At 43.7% G+C, this 22361-nt stretch overlaps 1 protein-coding gene across 2 annotated transcripts in view; it reads right to left on the bottom strand.

Moving 5' to 3' along the window:
• Window positions 1-22361, bottom strand: part of PIK3C2G (phosphatidylinositol-4-phosphate 3-kinase catalytic subunit type 2 gamma) — a 305535-nt gene that overhangs the window by 5642 nt on the left and 277532 nt on the right. For both annotated transcript variants that reach the window (XM_065567969.1, XM_065567972.1), the window contains exon 32: window positions 12603-12728. In XM_065567969.1, the coding sequence (XP_065424041.1) occupies window positions 12603-12728 (126 nt within the window). The remainder of the gene's footprint in view (window positions 1-12602; window positions 12729-22361) is intronic.

Below are 22361 nucleotides of genomic sequence, written 5' to 3'. Positions count from 1 at the left end.
AGAGAGAGAGAGAGGAAGGAAGAAAGAAGAGACCAGAGGCTGAGGCAGAAATCTGGCTGCAGCAGGGAGAGGAGACTCCATGTTCCAGAGTAAAAGCCTAAAGCAGGGGGAAGGATCCTAGACTTCATAAAAGACTCTGAGCTAAATACAGAGAATACTCAAGAGTAATGAGGAAACTGAAGCAGGGAATGCATGCAGGTGTTCTATTTTTTTTTCCCCAGAGCTGTACATTTCTTGGGCTATTAATAGTAAAGAGTAACTGTGTACAAAACCTTCTGCAAAGCCTGTGTCTCTGTGTCCATGAAGAGGTAAATGGTATTCCAGAATGGCCACATGGTTGGAGCTCTGGGAAAGGAAGTGCTTAAACAACTGTGGTATCTTGGGGGGGTCAGCGGTGGTTCTGGGGCCTGGGCCAACTAGAACGCAAGGTCCCACTTCTGTGAAGGACTAACAGAGTCTGTGCCCAGGCAGTATGCCAGAGAGGCCAGAACCTACCCTGACAAAAGGAAGCTTAAAAGCACACAGATCCACCACGTGGAATCCAAACACAGCAGCCTGGAGAGCGTCCACAAGAGGGAACTTGACCAGGGCTATGACAAGATGATACACAGACTCCAGCTGGAAAAGAAGGCAGTTACCTACTTTCTCCCTGGCTTAGGCTGCCATGAGTACATCAAGCCCAAACTCAAGTCCCTTCACTTAAATCCAGTCAGTTTCTGATGCCAGTTTAAGGCCTCGGTCCTAAATTTTAAAGCTATTAATGGGGCAAGCCCGAGCTGCATGAAAAGACCAAATTTTTATATATGATCCACTGTGACAGTTGCATTCCTCTGGGACAATACAGATCCCAAAGCCCATGAGAAAGCATGTGAGAGCTGGGGACAAAGTATTCTCTGTGGAGGGATCTGCCTAGGGATCAAACTTCTAGATGAAATCAGGGGAATCCAACATCTGATCGTTCTTTAGAAAAACCTTCCTCTTCATAAAAGCTTTCCCATAAGAATGACAGTGTCAACATTGACACCAACTTCTACCTCTAAACCCCTAAACCAACCAAAAAATAACCCCTCCCCAAGCCCTGCAAACCTTCCCTCAAGCAGAGTTTTGACCCCAAACAAGGAGAAATGCTAGAAACTCCATGAAGTCCACCAGGGACTTTGCTATTGATTATCTTTGGAAGGCACTCCGATAATATGGTAATTGGCAGCCGTATAAACCCCTAAGATAGACAGATACTATATAAGGACTTATTTAAAACTGTCTAATTTTCTTCTCAGTGGTACTTCCAAAAGATTTCATAACAGTTCAAGACAAAAAACAGCCAAACAAAAATACCCCAAAACTAATCAATCAAACCAAACCCAACCATCTAAAAACTCCACACAATAGAGAGATGGTAACTTTCCTTTGAGAACTGCCTGTATAAATTCTGCTCTTGGGATACACAAATACTTAGGACTTCTCTACATGACCATTTAGTTTGCAGCAAAGTGGGGTGTGCATATCCCCCAAATTAGCCTGCCATGAACCCTGTGGACCCTCCTGACTGACAGTTAGTTAGTGACCTTTGATCTAGGCCTGTCTCAAAGAGGACTAGATCAAAGTACACTAACAAACTGTTAATACATGTCAGCAGCATCCCCAAGGACAGTTAGTCTGCCACAGGCTACTGCAGGGCAGATTCATACCCACCTTGCCATGAACTAAATGTTTGTGTAGACAAGCCCCTACAGTGAGAGTCTAGAAACTTCTTGCTAGCAGTGTCCAAATGTGCATTCGGTACAGTAACTGAGATATTTTAATAGGATTGCCATGTAATAAACATAATACAAAGCCAACACAGTACAAGTTGCAAAATGTAGAATAATTGTGGGATTGGGCCCAAATCGAGGTAGTGCAATTTATACGTTAGTTGGTATCACCATTGTTATGATGCTGTTGTACCTCTTCAAAATAAGTGAGAGAGCTTTCCTTACATCCCTTTAGAAAAATACAAGGGCTTCCAGTTTTCCACTTACCCTTGAAGTTACCTTGATACTATGAGAACATGCTGGGGTTAATTATGAAATGTGAACATTGTATTCTTGACTTTAAAAATCTGGAGAGTGACAGCCTAACAAGAAATGAGCTGCATTCGTAATCAATTCCCATGTTTCAGTCTCGCTTTCTCTCATTAATAAGAAAATGCTTCAGGAATAGTATATTGGTTTATAACATTTAAAAGGACACTGTCATGTAGGTTTAGGCTTCAAATCTTGGGTTTGTTTAAAAGAGTGTATACTAATATAAAATCAATATCTGTGTATACATGTTTCCATGGGTTTTTTGTTTTGTCTCAGTGAAAACAATTTTAAATGTATACCTTCTCTTGCACTGTTTGTAAAACACAAACACAACAGCATTGTGCCAGTGCATCAGAATTAGAAAGTGAAACTGGCTCAGCAAAAGTGAAGCCACCTCTCCCGTTTGACTGTGCACACTGAATGAAGTGCAATAAAGTGAATAATGAAAAGACAATCAGACTTTCAAAATTCTTCCAGCTCTCATCATCATGGGTAAGATTCCCCACTTTGCTAAGGCCACTAGTGACCTTAAAATGGCCATGTGGCCAATAGAGCATTCCCCTGCACTGTAATCTGCTACTGGAAAGCACCAGCTGCATTCATAAGTCCCAGCATGAGAGAGGAAGAGGGTGTTCTGGGGGCAGGACATGGATGGCATAGACTAGAGAAGGGTCCCTGCGGGACCTTACAGCAGTGACAAGTTATTACAGCTCCTTGTGGTGATCAGGGAGCTGCACTGGCTCACAGTAACCATGGGTGCCAGGTTTGTATAATTTTTGGTGGTGCCCAGAACAGGTCCAAGCAGAGCACAGACCGGGGCAAACCTTCCCGGGCCTCAGGTCCCACACTTTGGGGGCCCCGCATTTCAGGGGGACGCAGGGTCCAGGGCTGCCTGGAGAGTTAGTGGGGGGCCTGGCGGCAGCAGCAGCAAGTGACCCAGCTATAACCCGCCCTGCTCCGCTCCACCCTGCTGGCTCCGAGCATCGCTTGGGAGAAGGGGTGGAAGCCAGAAAGAGGCGGGGCGGAGGCTTGGAGGAAGGAGTGGAATGTGGGTGGGGTGGGGGCAGAGTAGGGGCGGGAGCTTGGGGGGAAGGGGTGGAGCAGGGATGGGAAGAGGTGGGATGGAGCTGCTGCTGGCACCAGGCCCCCCGCTAACCACCCAGACCGCCCTGGACCTCGCGTCCCCATGAAGTGCAGGGCTCCCCAAAGTGCGGGGACTGGAGCCCGGGGAGGTTGCCCCGGTCCGTGCTACAGACAGGATGGCTTTGAAAATATGAGTCCAAACATTGGTGGAGCTGGGCCCATGTTCCTGAATATTGGTGGCGCACGGGCACCACAGGCCCATATAACTCAGCACCTATGACAGCAACCCTGCCTTTCTGTTGCAGTACACTGGGCAACATGGTGCCTCAGTGAGGCACAATGCCTCCTTCTCTCAGCATATGCGCAATGTGCCCAGCCATTTGATGGTGTCATCATCAGCCAGATGGAGAGACGTCAGCCTGCCGTCGAAATAAGGCAGTCGGCATTTGTCAAGGATATGAGGCATAGTCTGAAGTTCACCGCAGCTACATCATGGGTCATTAGAAAAACCCCATTTAAAGAGATCAGCTGCACAGTTGCCTAGTCCTGTTTGAAACTGGTTCAGAGATGATCACAAGTGCCTTGGCAGAACAAAACCTGGTGGACAGATGGTTGGGTCAGTGACGAGAGTGTGATTAACAACTGTCATCCCTGACCACTCGTTGTACCAAGCAGATTCCACCATCATGCTCTGTGGTAGCATAAATGACCATAAAAGGTGTCTAGAAGACAGGCGAGCTGGTGGGTGGTTGAAGTCTGCATACAAAGGCAGGTTGCTGTTCTCATGGATCTTGGACAGCAACATAGAGGCCTTCTCATGGCAAATATGGGGCGGTGCTATGTTACTAACTATTGGCAGTCATGGCAATGGAGTTACATGTAAAGTCCTGGTAGCAATATGCATAGCTTTGTTAAGTACTACATTGACCAGCCTGGTGTGAGACAAGTGACACCAGACAGGAGTGCAGTACGCTGCAGTTGAATAGCAGAGGGCAAGGGCTGATGTTCTAAGCATTCGGGTACTCATACCCCAGGTTGAACTGGCAACTTTTCTGAGAAAATTGGGGGGTAATGGATAAGCATTCAGGTTGTGCTATCCATCACTGCCTGGCCCAGACCAGGGAAGCTAATGATCCAACCAATGGACCAAATTCAGTAATGGATGAATCTTGGTCACGTGCTATCTGACTGTGAGCCCAATGTATTGCCATCCTTCGACTTTCAAGCCATTGGACCAGCCCTTTGAATTCTTCAGCTTAATGATGAGGACCTGTCAGCAGCCAAACACAGCATCATTAGTGCCTTAGCTACTAGTCGCAGTGTCAACGTGATCTATTTGCAAGAAACTCATGTTGCAATTAGTGTAGCAGGATGTTATGGTATCAATGGCTTTGGTTTCATTTCACTCACCCCAAACGCCAAATATGGCAGTGCAACATACATGTGCGCTGACATATCTGATGTTGTTCCACTTTCCTTCTCCAGTTTTTACAACATGATCCAGGACTGCCAATGTATATAAGCCACCAAGTGAGCACTGGAACCAGCAGGTCCTTCCAATACTGATCATCCACCAATCTTTCTTGGGGATTTCAACAGCCACCACTGTGATTGGGGGTACACTGATTCAGATGATGATGTTAAACGGTTGATGGATTGGGCGACTAACAATGACTTTGTGTTGATTCACAATGCAAAACAACATGGCACATTTCTTTCAGCCAGATGGTTGAAAGACCACTCACCCGACCTTTGCTGGGTCAGTTCACTAGATGGCTGTTCACAAGTACTGAGCTGTGTAGTACTTGATAACTTCCGCCATAGCCAACAGAGACCATCACTCATTCACATTGGGCTCCAGCTACACATTATTTGAAGGTCAATTAAGTGTTGGTGGAATTTCCAGAAGACAGACTGGGAAACGTCTTGTGCCGTACTGGAACGCAGTGTGGTTACAATTCCATTGTACTGTATCCCAACCCAGTCAAAGAAGACTACCACCAGTTCCAAGGAGCTATTTACAAAGCCACATGCTCAGTTATACCAACTCAGCTATTCCTTGCTCAGGAAATTCCAATTATCTGGTGACCAGGACATCACTGACCACCTGATTGAGTCTCTGAATGCTGCCATGCTCACTCAGTGGATGGAATCTACAGAGAAGCTTTAGCTTCATTTATTGCAGCCGGAAGTGCTCGAACTTGATCCGCCAGCTGGATGCTACTTAACAACCTTTATGTCAAAATCATCCACTAGTTAAGCCCAGTGAGGTTGCAAGCTATCTACTGTGGGTAGCAAAGGTCCCAGTGGAGAAGCAATTCAAATGCAAAGTACATGACGAATGGTGCCAACTTCAACATCGTAATGTGGTTTGGAGTCAGAGACATTCATGGTCAATGAGTTAGATAAGACCCTTAACTTCATCAAGCCAGACACAGTGGTGGGCTATGATAACATCTTCCTGGAATTCCTCAAACACCTTGGACCAAAGGCGTTACAGTGGCTTACTAACTTCTACATATGGGTCATTAATGCCTCCTTAAGCTCCCAGGTATTCAGGACAAGGTAACTCAGTATGATAGACTTTCAAGTGGTTAACCAGCTTTGCTCACTGGCATGGGAGGGAAGGACAGGCCCTCCTTGTCCCCCTTGAGATGGCTTTAACAGGGAGCAATTCTTTCATTCAGCAGACTTCAGAGGCTGCTGTTTTGACCAGCTCCTGCATGGGAGAGAGGAGGGGCCCCAAGGAGAGAGAGCTTCTTGCACCTGTTCCTTTTTCTTGCATATCTATGCAGATGCTAGTTGCCATGTAATCCATAATTTTTACCGTGTCCCTTTCACTGAGTTGTAGATGATTTTTTTTTAAAATGGAGAACCGTTTTTTAGTCAGAATAAACGCAAGGACAGAAACACAGTAAGAGGTCATGTAATTTAATACAAATATGATTTGATTAATGATGCTGTATTAATGTGACAGTATTAATGTGGCATGGTTCTTGGCCAAAATATAAAAATTACCAGCTTAATTTTTCATTTAAAATCACTGAAGAATTTTAATTTGCCAGCTGCATAGGTAAGGAATCTTTTCATTACTGAGGATCTGTACATGAAAGTGTTGGGAGGGTGAGAACTCTTATTCCTTGGGCCAAGAGAAGCTGTAGGTGTTGAGGAATGACACAATTTACAGGGACAGAGTACAGTCTACATTGCTTTCAATCACTCCCTATGAGTTGGCTCTAAGAAGGCATTGCAAATTTAGAGGAAACAAGAAATATGTAATTAGGGTGTATGTGTACGGAAAAAAATGTTGAAGGACTTGGGGTGGAGACATGGTATGGGGCTAACGCTATCAACTGCCAATATCTCACATGTAGTCCAGGCCAATTCTCAAATCACTGTTTAATAATAATTCTTGCCACTTATACATTCAAATTAAACAGAAGTGAAGTGCTCAAGGCCACACAGCAAATCAGTGGGAGAGCTGTTAGAAAATTCAGGTATTCCTGACTCCAAAGACTTAAGTGTGGCTGACATATGAGGCATCTAATGAAATTTTAATCTCCAATAAAGGACAGTTGTTTCTCTTTCCTTAGCAATGGCACAGTTTCTAGATTTTCTGTCAACTGGCCAAACTGCATTTTCACCTGTTTTTGGAAGAAAAAAGAAATTGAGGGCAAACATGAGCTCATAACACGTTACATAGCTGATACTACAAATGTTTCAATATAGTCTTAGGACCATGAAAGGGCATTAGTGCAGCAGGTCCTGCCCCCTTTCACTTTTTGGATGTGAGAGCTTTGAACCATCACTGCTGGGAAATCTAAGTTCTTCAGGTTTAGTCCCTTTTGACCCCTTAGCTACCTCTTGCAGCTCTTTACATAGACAAAGAGACTGGGACTTTTTTGAATGATCCCTCTTTATCCCTTTCCCTGTTTCATCAGCCTATTCGTGATTTTCTTTCTCCCTACTGTGCATCTGTTTTCTCCATATTCTTTGTCCTCATCCTCTCTTTAAAGCATTTTACTAAACCAAGATTATGTTGTTTTTAATGCAAAAACATACAAAATGCAAAAGCAGGAGGAAAAAAAAGTGCCTGCTAACAGTGACTCCAAAACACACAGTCTGTTTTGCTTAGTGTCACACACCTTCCAGATCTTCATATCTTCAGTCTCATACACGAGGAAAAAACAAAAACAAAAACAAGGCTTATAATTTTCTGCAGGCAGTTATACAAAGTGCAAAACTAAAATCAAATATACCCAAGAGAGGCATATTTCAGAATTTTCTCAGCTTCCAACACAGAGCAAAATTAAAAATACAATTTCCTTCCAGCCCTTTGGCTTAAATAAAAGCTTGTGAATTCGTATAAAAGAACTACTATATTACTTTATTCAGCCTCCTGGACAGTAACTAACTTAATAGAAGGCTGACTTGTGTTTTTAGTTGTTTTTTTCCAGTTCCCTGAGGGTCACAAAAATATAATCCCCACTTTTGCCTCTGTCCATCACCTACAGACATGGAAAATGCATGCAGCATGGCATCACATGGGGTGGTATAATCATAGGGGTTTCTAAACAGTGTAGGAAACTTCAGGTTTGAACCATAACTTCTCATCAGGGTCAGCTCAATTCTTCTTTGTAGACTGAGTATCACCTATATGCTTCACTGTGCATATAGGTCTTTCAGCTGAGATCTTAAAATCTGGAGGTCGTGTCTTAGTTGATGTTAAAGTTTCCATGGTACTTTTCTTAAAATCAGAAGTTTCCTCCTGAGTCCTTGGCCAAAATTAACACTCCTCCCACTGAGTACTGGTGGTCTCTCACAAATATGGCAGCGTTTTAGTGGTACTGGAGCTATACGGTGTATAGAATATTTGGGTAATCTTTCATGATGATGGGTGCTAAATATATGTAAAAAGCAACAAAAAGTCCTGTGGCACCTTATAGACTAACAGATGTATTGGAGCATAAATATATAAGACGGTTTTAATTTAGAGAAACAATCTCAGTGTGATGATTTGGGGAATTTGTCTATGTACACCTTATAAACTGACATTATGAAGTTGTTATGAAATTGTTGTATCATTGAATGCCTGTTATGTGGTGGTAGAGTCCACCATTTGCTGACAGGGACTGTAGCTCTCTTGTCCCTGGTCTCTGCCAGACCAGGAACAACGGTGAGTTATAAACTGTGCTGTGACTGAACAATGGGTATGCGAAGGTAGTTGCCTGAATGGGGAAAACAGTTTGACCAAGTTTCTCTCCAGAGGGCTGGTGAATTCAAGTAAGTCAGAGAGACACAGGAAGCATTGGGCAGGAGAGAGGGGGTATGTTTTGTAGTAGTGGTGTCCTGTTTAACTATGGGACCAGACGTGATCACAGAAAGCTGACTGGCCTAGGGAGGGGAGAGAGACACTCTGATTATGAAGAGAAGCTGTGGACTTCAGGAGCAGGATCCTGGACACAACACAGGACTTTGCCAAAGCTCAAAGAACTCCCTAGAGTGTTGAGGAAACTGAGCCTGAAAATAGGTGTGTTTATTTTGTCTAGATACGTATATTTCTCATGCTGCTAAGTAAAGAGTAAATTGTGTTTAGATTCCTATGAAAAACCTGCGTGTCTGTTTGCTTTCAATGTCATGTGTCCCTGAAGAGTCAAACTGTAAACCTACAGCAGCCACATGGGAGTTCTGGGAGAGGGTGTGTTTAGGCTACAGACAGACTTTGAGGGGTCAGCACTAATCCCAGAGGTGAGGCAGTTGGACTGAGGAGTCCCAGCTGCCTGGAGGGGGAGCTACAGAGGATCTGTACTACAAGAGTATGCCTAGAAACCCCACCCAGGCACAGTGTCTGGACTCTGTTCAGACTCAGGAGGCTCATAGACTCAGACTTAAAGGTCAGAAGGGACCATTATGATCATCTAGTCTGACCTTTTGCATGATGCAGGCCACAAAAGCTGACCCACCCACTCCTGGAATAATTCTCTCCCTTGACTCAGCTGTTGAAGTCCCCAAATCGTGATTTAAAGACTTCAAGTCACAAAGAATCCTCCAGCAAGCGACCCCTCCCCCATGCTGCGGAGGAAGGCGAAAAATTTCCAGGGCCTCCGCCATATTTGGGGTCAGGAAGGAATTTTCCTCCAGGGTAGATTGGCAATCAGCTAAACCTCGAGCATGCGGGCAAGATTCTCCAGCCAGACCCTCTGGAAAAAGTTCTCTGTAGTAACTTTTAATATCCCATCATTGACCATTGTTACTAATTACCAGCGATGGCACGTTATTGACCTATTGCCTAAAATCACTTTATCCCATCAAACCATCCCCTCCATAAACTTATCAAGCTTAATCTTAAAGCCAGAGAGGTCTTTCGCCCCCACTGTTTCCCTTGGAAGACTGTTCCAGAACTTCACCCCTCTGATGGTTAGAAACCTTCATCTAATTTCAAGCCTAAACTTCCCGACGGCCAGTTTATATCCATTTGTTCTCGTGTCCACATTAGTACGGAGCTGAAATAATTCCTCTCCCTCCCTGGTATTTATCCCTCTGATATATTTAAAGAGAGCAATCATATCCCACCTCAGCCTTCTTTTGGTTAAGGTAAACAAACCGAGCTCCTTGAGTCTCCTTTCATACGACAGATTTTCCATTCCTCGGATCATCCTTTGGCCCTTCTCTGTACCTGTTTCAGGTTGAATTCATCCTTTTTAAACATGGGAGACCAGAACTGCACACAGTACTCCAAATGAGGTCTCACCAGTGCCTTGTATAATGGAACCAGCACCTCCTTATCCCTACTAGAAATACCTCGCCTAATGCATCCCAAGACCGCATTAGCTTTTTTCACAGCCATGTCACATTGCCGACTCATAGTCATTCTGCGATCAACCAGGACTCCGAGGTCCTTCTCCTCTTCAGTTACTTCCAACTGATGCATCCCCAGCTTATAACTAAAATTCTTGTTAGTCATCCCTAAATGCATAACCTTACACTTCTCACTATTAAATTTCATCCTATTACTATTACTCCAGTTTACAAGGTCATTCAAATCTCCCTGCAGGATATCCCGATCCTTCTCTGAATTGGCAATACCTCCCAACTTTGTGTCATCTGCAAACTTTATCAGCCCACTCCTACATTTGGTTCCGAGGTCAGTAATAAATAGATTAAATAAAATCGGATCCAAAACCGAACCCTGAGGAACTCCGCTGGTAACCTCCCTCCAACCTGACAGTTCACCTTTCAGTACGACCCGCTGTAGTCTCCCCTTTAACCAGTTCTTTATCCATCTCTGGATTTTCATATCAATCCCCATCTTTTCCAATTTAACCAATAATTCCTCATGCGGTACCATATCAAACGCTTTACTGAAATCGAGGTATATTAGATCCACCGCATTTCCTTTATCTAAAAAATCTGTTACTTTCTCAATGCACATGTGCCTAATGAGATAGAACCTGGTGAGTGTCCAGGCAGAAGGAGAGCTCTACCAGTGCGGGGTGGGCGGGTGAGACCCAAACAACTCCATTCTACTGTAACTTTAATTGCTCAAAGGACAGCTATAAACACAACAGATAAATAAAAAGTCTAATTTCATTTAATTTTGCCATAGGGTGCCAACTTCTAGCTGTTTCAGCCATGAGTGTAAATACCATTTGCTGAAGCCTTCTTACAATATGCATTGAAAATGTACAGTGTAACTTAAGTATCTCCAATTGGTCTGTTCCTTAATAGACAATTACTATGTAGCATTGTCTAAAAAGTAAAAACCACAGGACTGGGAAATCAGAAAACAGGGGTTCTAATCCCAGCTAACTAACTTGCCTTGTGTCTGTGCGCAAATCAACTTAACTTTGTCATGTCTCAGTTTCCTTATCTGTACAAAGGGGCAGGGTACCATACCTAACAAGGGTGTTTTGAAGCTTAATCAAGTAGTGTGTGTGACATGCTCAGTATCACTACCAAGGCCCTAAAGCCCATTGCTTCCTTAAATACACTAACTGTTTGAATCCCCCCTTCAGTTTCAACAGAATATAGTGTATGTCACTTCCTGTCATGTAGTGCTGCTCTGTGCAGCTGTATGGTTCCTTCTTTTCATCCCAGAGGTGGCTGCATTTCAAAGGTGAATAAAGTGATTACATAGGTCTGTAAATTGCCAACAATTTGGCATAAAAAGAGGCTAAGTCATTTATTATTTATGTAATTATTTAGTCCAATACCATCTTTGAGCATCTTTTGACATTTTGTAGGGCCAGCAGTGCTGCCTTCTGCTCCACCATGCCCTGTTGGTACTGCCATTAGATTTTCCACGAGTGCGTATTGTCCCTGCTTATATTGCAGCTACCATCTATACCTGGAGGCCATTCCACTACTCATGACCTGTGGATGCCCTTGGTGGCCCATGACATTGCCCCTGGGAAAGTGATCCAGAACTGAGGTTGAGAGACATGGACAACATATCACCCCATATCAGGAAACGTGATCATATGTGCTCTCTTCAGTCTGTTCGCAGAGTCAAATGCTAGGACAAGATTCCTAATACTGAAATCCTTAATTGTTGTTGGATGTCTGGCATTCAAAGAATTCTTACAATAGCTCAGCTGCATTGGTCTGGGCAACTTGTTTGTATGGCTGACTCAAGATTACCCAAGGCTATACTTTAGGGTCAGTTAAACAAAGGCACCTGCTCTCATGGTGGTCAGTACAAATGGTTTAAAGATATACCAAAGTCACACTTGAAAGTGTGTCAGGCCTACCCCAGAAACTGGGAAGCAACAGCCCATGACAGAGCAAGGTAGCAGCAGATTTGCCATGGTGCCGTTAACCGCTTTGAAGCGAGGCACATCAACACCGTATGTGAAAAACACAAACAGCACAAAGCAAGGACGCAACAGCCTGCAATGGTCTTGCACAATCTTGTCTGTCCCACATGCAGTCATGCTTGCCATTCTCGCATCAGTCTGATCTCACCTGTGTGTGTTCATTTACAGTGTTCACGGAACCCTTGGAGATCAATACCAATGTAAGACTCCATCCATTCTATTATTTAGTAGAGTGAAAGCTAGTTCAGTGTCTGTTTTGTGTAGGTATGTTAAAGTTATTAGATTCATTAATATTGTATTGTTTAAAGTTACAGGTACAAATGTGAATAAAGAATTAAGCTTACATTTAGTGCAATGGATATTGGGCTTTACTAGTGTAACATGGAACTATAATTAAAGTAGAAGATTGAACGGTACTAGTTAGTCAAATATTTTCCTAAAGAGAGAGACATAAGGAAACTGTTGTATCACTGAGAACTGGAAGCAAAATGGAAGACCATCAGTGTTTACACTTGATCTTTGGATATGTCCCGTTTCTTGATTGTACCAGTTATTAAAGCTCTCAAAGCTCTATTGCATTTCAGTAAAGGATTTGGACAAGAAAAACAAGAAATGTTGGAAGAAAAATGGTAACACTCACAATTTCATTATAAGTAGGGTCAGTGCTTTTTGGAACTGCTTTCGTTTTCCTTCTGCTGACTTCATCAGGATCTGGTAAAAGGTAAAATTCAGCATGTGCAGTTGGGGCAGAGCCATCTGGGAGATGCTGTAGAACAAAAGCGTTATAAATATGAATGTCTGTGTTTCTATCAAGGAAAACAAATAGAGAGGTACCAAATTAAATCTGGACTTAAAGCAGACATGAGGAGACTTATTACATTGACCAAGTTTTATTGGTATAAAATGGAGTACTAACCAATGTAAACAACAGAAATACATAGAATTCAACCTCATATTGTGTTAGGAAAAGTAAATGAAAAAATAAAAACAAAATACAATTCTCCACATTTAATACTTTTAGTGGAAGAACCCTAAAGCATCAATCCACTTTCACTTATGTGAAATTGGTATGCAATGTAGCCCTTACATTTTTCAAAGCAATGCACAGAAACTGGAGTTTGGCCAGACATCTCCTATTGACTTTAACCCATAAAAATGAGCCAGTTCCAATGTTGATATGGGGACAATTGATGGTTTTTAAGGGTGTTTCATAGAGGATGCTAGCACAGAAGATCCAGGAGCATTTTCAGCAACAATATGGGCAGGAAGGGATACTTATATAAAGTCTCTCTCTCTCCCACTCCCACCTCCACACAGCTGGGAACTCTCTTTTGTCCCCTTAGAAAACTGGCCCTTAGAAAAGGAGATGGAGATTGCAGATAGTTATGGTTAGTTATCTGGGAGAGGGCCTGTCTATTTTGTGAAGGGTTCATTAGTTGTGAGGAGAGATGATCATTAGTTGTTCTCAGTTACCTATGAATATAGGAACCAAATCAGGTCAGTGATCCATCTAGCTCAGTATCCCATCTCTGAAGCCCCTACTAGGTGTTTTACAGGAAGATGCAAGAAATCTACAAGTTAACAATTGTGGAATGGGGGAAAGTTTCTTCCAAGTCAGTTAGTGTTGGCTTATGCTTAGCAGTGCCTGCATTTCTCACTTAGGACCTCCCAAACCAGGGGCCATCAAAATGCTGACAACGCGACATGCAATTAGACAGCACAACATGTAACATACCATCACAGGTGCTTTACAAAATATCAGCCATTTTGAGGGTGTTTTTAGGCTTTTAGAAAGAAAGCCTACTGGCCAGTTTGCAAGCACCAGAAGGAAGTGGGTATCCATGGACAGAAAGTGAAGTGAAACTCCATGTAAACTAACAAATAAAAGAATTTTCTGAGTGGATGGGCTCAGAGTGTTATTTTGGCTGCACAATCATATCTATATTCCTCACTTCAGCTTCACTTGACCCATTACAAAGTAGTTGCTCAGATTTGGATAATTTACAATATGGGACCAGAAATGTTAGGTTTTCCTACAGGAACAACATATCTTTGAACTGGAGATGCTACAGGCATCCCAGCAATAAATAACATCTATATAGAAGGGAAGATGCATAGATGCATGTGTGCGTGCATCAATATAACAATTAAGCTGATGACACAAAGACTTTTTCTTTTTGGTGTTACTTGAAGAGATCTCTCACAGTATACGATTTGGTCCAACCATACAGCTTAATGTGATTATGGCTAATGCTGTTACTACTGTTTACATAGCACACTGCTGGCATTATACAAATCATCTACATCTCCTCCACCCCTTCTTTCCCCACCAAGAGTTTAGGACAGAAGTGAAAAAGACTATAGTCAATTTTAAATACATAAGGAATATGGATAGGCAGGATGCAATTATGCAAATAGCCTCAATGCCCTAGTGAAGTTCCTAACAGACAATTTTATAGGACACAGCACTGCATTGTTAAATTAACACAGTATTAGGAGTCATACAATCCACTGAAAATCCCCTCTCCAAGGCTTTTGGACCTGTCATCATATATTAAAAATCCAATCATACTAGCACCTACAAACGTAAACTCAGCAGTCTCCCCCAAACCAGGCAGGAACAAACCAATCTAGCCTTAAACATCAGTCCAAGGTGCACAAATCCTCACCATCCCCTTTCCTCTGTTAGGAAAAAGAGATGAGCTTTTCAGCAGGCCCTGAAGGGTCAACATAGTTCAGACGAAAAGGGAGAGTGGATTCCAAAATTCAGGGTCCCTCAAGGAGAATGCTCTGACAGCAGCTCCCTCTCTTTGCCACTGGGAAGGGGGTCCAGCTCAAGTCAAAAGCAGCATCTTCTATCCCACCCAGAAATGAAGAGTCAGCATTCATAGATCACACACGTCACATGATCATGGTGAAAAACGCCGTAGTTAGTAAGTGAGGTATCATGTTCTGCAGTAGCTTCAGCTGCTGAATTGACATAAGTAGAATTGGATGAATAATGGAGTTTTTGGTTCAGCCTGCAAACTGAAAAGTCAGGGAAAATACTTGGTGTGAGACAGAGAAAGCATTCCCCTTTTACAACTCTTAGTCCAGTGGTTAGGGCATTTGCCTGGAATGTGCAAGACCAGATTCAAATCCCCACTGAGGAGAAGAGACTTGAATGGAAACCTCCCCTGTACCAAATAAGTGCCCTAACGACCAGGCTGTAGGCTACCAATCTCTCTGTTGAAACAGATCCACCAAGTATAGGCTATACTGCCCTCAAATCTTTCCTGTTGAATGTACTTAAATATTCATAGGGCCAAAGAGAGAATGATCTATAGCAGTGGCCCCCAAACTTTCAGTGTGGCGGACGCCAGACGACTAGCCGCCGAAATGCCACTGAGGAGCGCGGCCGCCGGACAAGCAGACGCTGAAATGCCACTGAGAAGCCAATGTGCTGAAGAAATTGACCAAAAAGTTCTGTATACATTGCAAAAATTCCAACTAGATCTCTACTTCGATATAACACTGTCCACGGGAGCCAAAAAATCTTACCGTGTTATAGGTGAAACCACGTTATATCGAACTTCCTTTGATCCACCAGAGTGCGCAGCCCCGCCCCCCCCGGAGCACTGCTTTACCGCGTTATATCCGAATTCATGTTATATCGGGTCGCGTTATATAAACTACACCTCTACCCCGATATATCACAGCAAGCTCTAAAGTAAGCAGAATCCTGAAAATAGTCACCAGCCTTCTTTCAGTTTTTCCTAAAACCACAAAGGGGATGATGGAAATGTTATAAAGGGAGAGTAAACAACATTATGGATCCACTATTCCTAATCCACTGGAGCCTCCATAGGCATCAAACACATCCAGTTTTGATTTTTAATGTTGGGTGTCTCCATAGCAGTTTCTAAAATGTCAGGCACTGGTGCAAAGTTGCTGATAGGGAAAATGATAATGGAGCAACAGTATGAAAAACATTACCATACAAGGCACAATCTAAGATACAGAATTGCAAGACCATTCAAGTTTTGTGCAGAGAAAGTTGGTAAACTTTGGGTGCTGGTCAATGGAAAAAGGCACATCTTTTCATATCCTTAATTTAGTATTAAAAATGTGTCTCACAGAATATACCCTCTGTAGCAAAATTCCATAATTCATTCCACGTTAGATTTCCAAAACCAAAAGTAGTATTTGATATGTACTTACAGAAATCCACCTAGACAGGTTATGGATTTGTGTAATTCAATATTAAATACACTGGTTATATTTTGGGAAAAGAGAGAAGGAATGAAATTTTCTTCAAAAATTGCATTTTGTTAGCTGCTCGTTTCCCCTTGCTGACTACCTAACTCTCCTTTATGATGGAATTTTCTTTGACACTAAGAAAGCCATAAGGGTTTCTTCTAAATCTGGCATATTTAAAGCACTGAAATTCAGCTTGACAGTATGACTCCTGAGTCTCTTTAGCATGTGAGTCTGAAGGGAAAATTTGTGAAAGTAACAGCTAGATACTTTGCGGAAATGTTATCTTTGTTAGACAGCACCTAGTCCCAAATGAAATATTTCCTTTTGGCAGTCGTTCCTCAAAGCTCACTCTCTTTCACTTTTTTGGCCTTGACCTAAAAGCTGTTGATGCTGCATCTCCTGGCATTCCTGCTGCCTTCCATCCCTGGATGAAACACTCTGGTAGCTCCTGAACTTCTTCTGGGTTCAGCTGCTGTTCTTTCTCCAGAAAAGACTCCATATCACATTTTTCAATCTTTAAACCCCCCGATAACTTCCATTCACAACCGCTGCCAGGGCCGGCTCTAGGCACCAGCAAAGCAAGCAGTTGTTTGGGGCGGCAGATTTGAAGGGGCGCAAGAATCCAGTATGAGAGCTGAGAACCAATAGGGGCCCCTGGGAGCTGTAGTTCCTTGGTTAGCTCCCTGCCTATAAAGCCAGCCCTGGAGCAGGGAAAGAACTACATTTCCCAGCATTCCCTTGGCCACTAGCAACAGGAAGGGGTGTGGGAAAGGAGTATGGAACTGAAATCTGCAGCTTGCTGTGAATGGTAGGAACAGAGCCAGCTTTAGGTTTTTTGCCGCATCCCCCCCCCCCCCATACTCCCCCCCCCCGCCCACATCCCCTGCCACCCCAGCTCTGGCCCCCACCTGCACTCCCCTTCTGCCCCAGCCCTGGACTCTTCCCCCCCCACTCCCCCTGCCGCCCCAGCTCTGGCCCCCACCTGCACTCCCCTGCTGCCCCAGTGCTGGGCTCTCCCCGCACCCGCAACTCCTGCCGCCCCAGCCCTGGGCTCTTCCCCCGCCCCTCACCCCCTGCCACCCGAGCTCTGGCCCCCACCTGCACCCTCCTGCTGCCCCAGCCCTGGGCTCTCCCCCACCCACACCCCCTGTTGCCCCAGCTCTGGCCCCCACCTGAACCCTCCTGCCGCCACAGCCTTTCCCCCTCCGCACCTCCTGCCGCCCCAGCCCTGGGCTCTCCCCCAAAGAAGGAATTGGGGGGACTAAATAGATGGTGCACCTTTCTATCTGAAGCCTAGCAAGAGAGTTATGTGGATCCCACTAGAATTTAAAATGAAAAGTAAGGGAGGGGAGGCTCTGGACCTGGGCAGCTTTAGATACCGTACCAGGCACTTAAGAGGATTTCCACTTCTGAGCCATGGAAGCAGAAATTGACTTTTCCTCTCCAGATATAGCTAATATTCAGAAAGGGAATCTAGCACCTGTTTTCCAGATTTGAACACCCTCAAAATTCAGGAGTGCTCAAGCTCAGTTTGGGCGGCTGTTACTTCATTTCCCCCAAATCAAATATACTGATCCACTGTAACTTGCTGTAGAAAAAGTAGAATAAATTAAGCAAGAAATGCTTCTCAGTGGTTATTAGGACTGGAATTGCTATTTTCAACAGCCATTGCTTTTTTTTTTTTTTTTTAAGTTTTAGTTTTATTTGCTTAAAAGGAAGACCGTGATAGTGCATTCCCCATAGAAACAAAGAATGGAATAAAAGAATAATAAAGGCACCTCAACTTTTCCTCATTTATGTAGGACAGTCTTATAATGTGCATCCAGATATCCTCCAATCACACAAGCTGAAAATTGTTCCACTTTACTGCAGTTCTGTAACTATATGGGAACCCACTAGATGTGTTCTGTGCACATCCAAAATTCCTGCTGAATGACCCGCCCTGGGAGTGAGATACCAGTGACCCAGGGCTGGGGCAGCAGGAGGGTGCAGTTGGGAGGGGGAGAGCCCAGGGCTGGGGTGGAGGGCAGCCAAAAATTTTTTTGCTTGGGTCAGCAAAAAAAACAGAGCCGGCCCTGACTGCTGCCTTCCCTCCTCTATAAATAACTTCCTTTCTTCTGCTTTCCATCCCCAGTAAAAATTTCTGGACATCTTCAAGTCTCAGCTGCCTTCTTCCATTCATAAATGAAAGATGCTCATGGCTCCTCCTGTCTCCCACTTCCAGCTACTGCCTTCTACCACTCTTAGACAAAACTCCCCAGCAGACCCCACTCCTACCTTTGGTTCATCTTCACGTCCTCCCACAGAGACACACATTCCCCTTCCTCTCCCCTGAGCATTGAAGTTTTTAATAATGAAAGAATGATGACTAAATAATAAGCATGTTAAAATAAAATTATGTTAAATAGCTAAACAAAGGTTTCAGAGTAGCAGCCGTGTTAGTCTGTATCCGCAAAAAGAACAGGAGTACTTGTGGCACCTTAGAGACTAATAAATAACTAATAGAGACTAATGCTCTAATAAATTTGTTAGTCTCCAAGGTGCCACAAGTACTCCTGTTCTTTTTGTAGATAAACAAAGTTTTCACAGCCCCCGTAACAACATAGTTGTATTCTAAATGCAGACATGAAAGAAACTGGATTATAATCCATGAATGGAGGAAAAGGAAAATCCACTGAGGAAATCAGTCAAAACGCCCAAGTCATCAGAAAAAATAGTATCTGAATCCTGATTAAATTAAATCCTAGTGATAAATGCAGCGGCTCCATCAAAAGTATTAAATACACAGGCCACTTAATTTTTCTTAGTAACAAAGCACAGTTTATATGCAACTTAACTTAGTGTTCCTGGGAAAAGTTAAAGCCTGCCTCCATAAAATGCAGCTTAACAACAAACAAATATTCCTTCACTTTTGAAAAGATAGCATCGTCTGAGCTAATTTTAAATTTAGAGCCCTAAAAAAAGAAAATCAGTACCTCAACAATGATATTAAAAAACAAGAAGTTCCTTCAAGAAATGGATTAATAAGGCTTATAGACCTGGAGGATAAAATGATAGCAGAGCTTTGCAAACTAGAGGTTGTGTTCTTATTTAATAAGGACCCTCTAGGCCGATGATATGATTATTTTTTTCAGAATTGCTGCCGCGGGCAGCTGAACATAGAAGTTGCTGCCGAATTGCTGCCGCTGCGGAAACGCCCTAACGGCACACGGACTGCCCCTGCTGTCCGTGCCGGCAATTTGGCGCGCTGCTTGGGGCGGCAAAAACACACGGACTACTGCCCCTTGCAGATTGCCGTCCCAAGCACCTGCTTGGAATGCTGGTGCCGGCCCTGTTCATAAGGCTGGGTTTTTGCATTACCAGAGGTGGGGAATTTGCATTCACCTCCTAGATGGCCCCAGGAAAATCACTTCACACTTTTTTGTTCTAAAATTCCATTTATCTCTGGCACATTGTTCAACAGAGTCCTTTGAATCCCCGCCGTCCGGTTTCACATCTGTCACATCTCCCCTCATGAGAGGTTACATACAATCTTGGCCCACAATAATACACAAACCATTCATTTAATACAATGGACTCCAAAGATACTTAAACTTAATTCAATAAGCTCTCCCAAAGAAGAGGGAAGACAATTTCCTACAATTGCAGAAAATTGCTATATCTGTCACAGGGATCAGGAGTGAAAATACATTACATTTACAGCTGCACTGAAGAGGAATATGCAGTATATTAAAAATGGGAGGGAGAAGGAGAAAAAAAATGTTCCTGCTTCTTCTTTCCAGTGGTTACACCTATGTCTGAATCCCCTGCTGCATTGTGCTAATGTTGAGGTCTATTAAACACCCCTCATTTACAGCAATGAAACAAAAACAGGGCTAGATCCTGTACTAATATGGAAACCTTCTTTTGGTCAGCAATGATAAAATACAGGTAGGATCTGATGAGAAACAGTCAAATGAAAAAAAGTCCCATTCAATTAAATTATGTAATGGCAGACAGCTAAAAAGTGACAAGTTTTTAAAGTGCTTATATACCAATGTTAGATGTCTAAATATTAAGATGGGTGAACTAGAGTGCCTCATATTAAATGAGGATATTGATATAATAGGCATCACAAAAACTTGGTGGGATGAGGATAATCAATGGGACACAATAATACCAGGATACAAAATATACCGGAAGGTCAGAACAGGTCGTGCCGGTGGGGGAGTGGCACTACATGTGAAAGAAAGCATAGAATCAAATGAAGTAAAAATCTTAAATGAACCAAACTGTACCATAGAATCTCTATGGATAGTAATTCCATGCTCTAATAAAAAGAATATAGCAGGAGGGATATATTACTGACCACCTGACCGGGATGGTGACAGTGAAATGCTCAGGGAGATTAGAGAGGCTATTAAAATAAAAAACTCAATAATAATGGGGGATTTCAACGATCCCCATATTGACTGGGTACATGTCACCTCAGGACAGGATGCAGAGATAAAGTTTCTTGACACCTTAAATGACTGCTTCTTGGAGCAGCTAGTCCTGGAACCCACAAGAGGAGAACAATTCTTGATGTAGTCCTAACTGGAGCACAGGATCTGGTCCAAGAGGTGAATATAGCTGGACCGCTTGGTAATAGTGACCATAATATAATTAAATTTAACATCCCTTTGGCGGGGAAAACACCACAGGAGCCCAACACTGTAGCATTTAATTTCAGAAAGGGGGACTACACAAAAATTAGGAAGTTAAACAGAGCAATTAAAATGAAAAGGTACAGCGCAAAAAGTGAAATCCCTGCAAGCTGCATGGAAACATTTTAAAGACACCATAAGAGAGGCTCAACTCAAATGTATACCCCAAATTAAAAAACATAGTAAGAGAACCAAAAAAGTGCCACTGTGGCTAAACAACAAAGTAATAGAAGCAGTGAGAGGCAAAAAGGCATCTGTAGAGGAGCGGACTCACCCCTGCAGAGCCTCCTGCTGGTGATCTCTGGGAATTAGCTCTTCCAGCATCCTGGAGCGCCCTCTGCAGGCCAGTGGTCCGCCTGTCCTCTGGTCCCCGTGTCCCTCCCAGACCCCGGTGCCCTTTTATCTGGAGTGCTGCCCCCCTGGCAGTACACCCCTCAGTACTAGGGTCTCCCCTCCCTGGGGAACCCCCACCCACTATCCCTACCTCGCCTCAGAATAAGGCCACTGCCAGTCGCCAACTAGTCCCCGCTCCCTGGGGCAGACTGCAGTATAGGCCACTCATCACAGGCAAGGTTGGGATTGGACCTGCTGCCTTGGCCTACCCCTGGGCTGCCTTCTACAACCCCCAGTACCCCTTGACCTCCTACCAGGCCGCAGCCTGGGGCTTTCCAGGCTGGAGCTCCACAGCTCCTCTGCCTGTCCCCAGCCCTGCTCCACTCAGGTACCCTGTCTCAAGCTCCCTGCAGCCAAGCCCTTCTCCCTCTGAAAGCGGGGAGAGACTGTTTGGGCTCCTGGCTCCCAGCCTTCTTATACAGGCCAGCTGGGGCCTGATTGGGGCATGGCCCAGCTGTGGCTACCTCCCCAATCAGCCCAGTAGCTTTTCGAGCTGCAGCCCACTGCAGGGCTGTTTTTAAGCCCTTCCCGGCAGGAGCGGGGGACCACTCCGCTACAGCATCCTTTAAAAAGTGGAAGTTAAATCCTAGTGAGGAAAATAGAAAGGAGCATAAATTCTGGCAAATGAAGTGTAAAAATATAATTAGGAAGGCCAAAAAAGAATTTGAAGAACAGCTAGACAAAGACTCAAAAAGTAATAGCAATTTTTTTTAAGTACATCAGAAGCAGGAAGCCTGCTAAACAACCAGTGGGGCCACTGGATGATCAAGATGCTAAAGGAGCACTCAAAGATGATAAGGCCATTGCGGAGAAACTACATTCATTCTGTGCATCGGTCTTCATGGCTGAGAATGTCAGGGAGATTCCCAAACCTGAGCCATTCTTTTTAGGTGACAAATCCGAGGAACTGTCCCAGATTGAGATGTCATTAGAGGTGGTTTTGGAAAAAATTGATAAACAGTAATAATTCACCAGGACCAGATGGTATTCACCCAAGAGTTCTGAAGGAACTCAGATGTGAAATTGCAGAACTACTAATTGTAGTCTGTAACCTATCATTTAAATCAGCTTCTGTACCAAAT

Source organism: Chrysemys picta, chromosome 1, assembly GCF_011386835.1.
Source record: "Chrysemys picta bellii isolate R12L10 chromosome 1, ASM1138683v2, whole genome shotgun sequence".
In the NCBI taxonomy this organism is placed as follows: domain Eukaryota; kingdom Metazoa; phylum Chordata; order Testudines; family Emydidae; genus Chrysemys; species Chrysemys picta.
The sequence above is the reverse complement of the archived record's forward strand: the minus strand, read 5'-3'. Positions and strand labels throughout refer to the sequence as shown.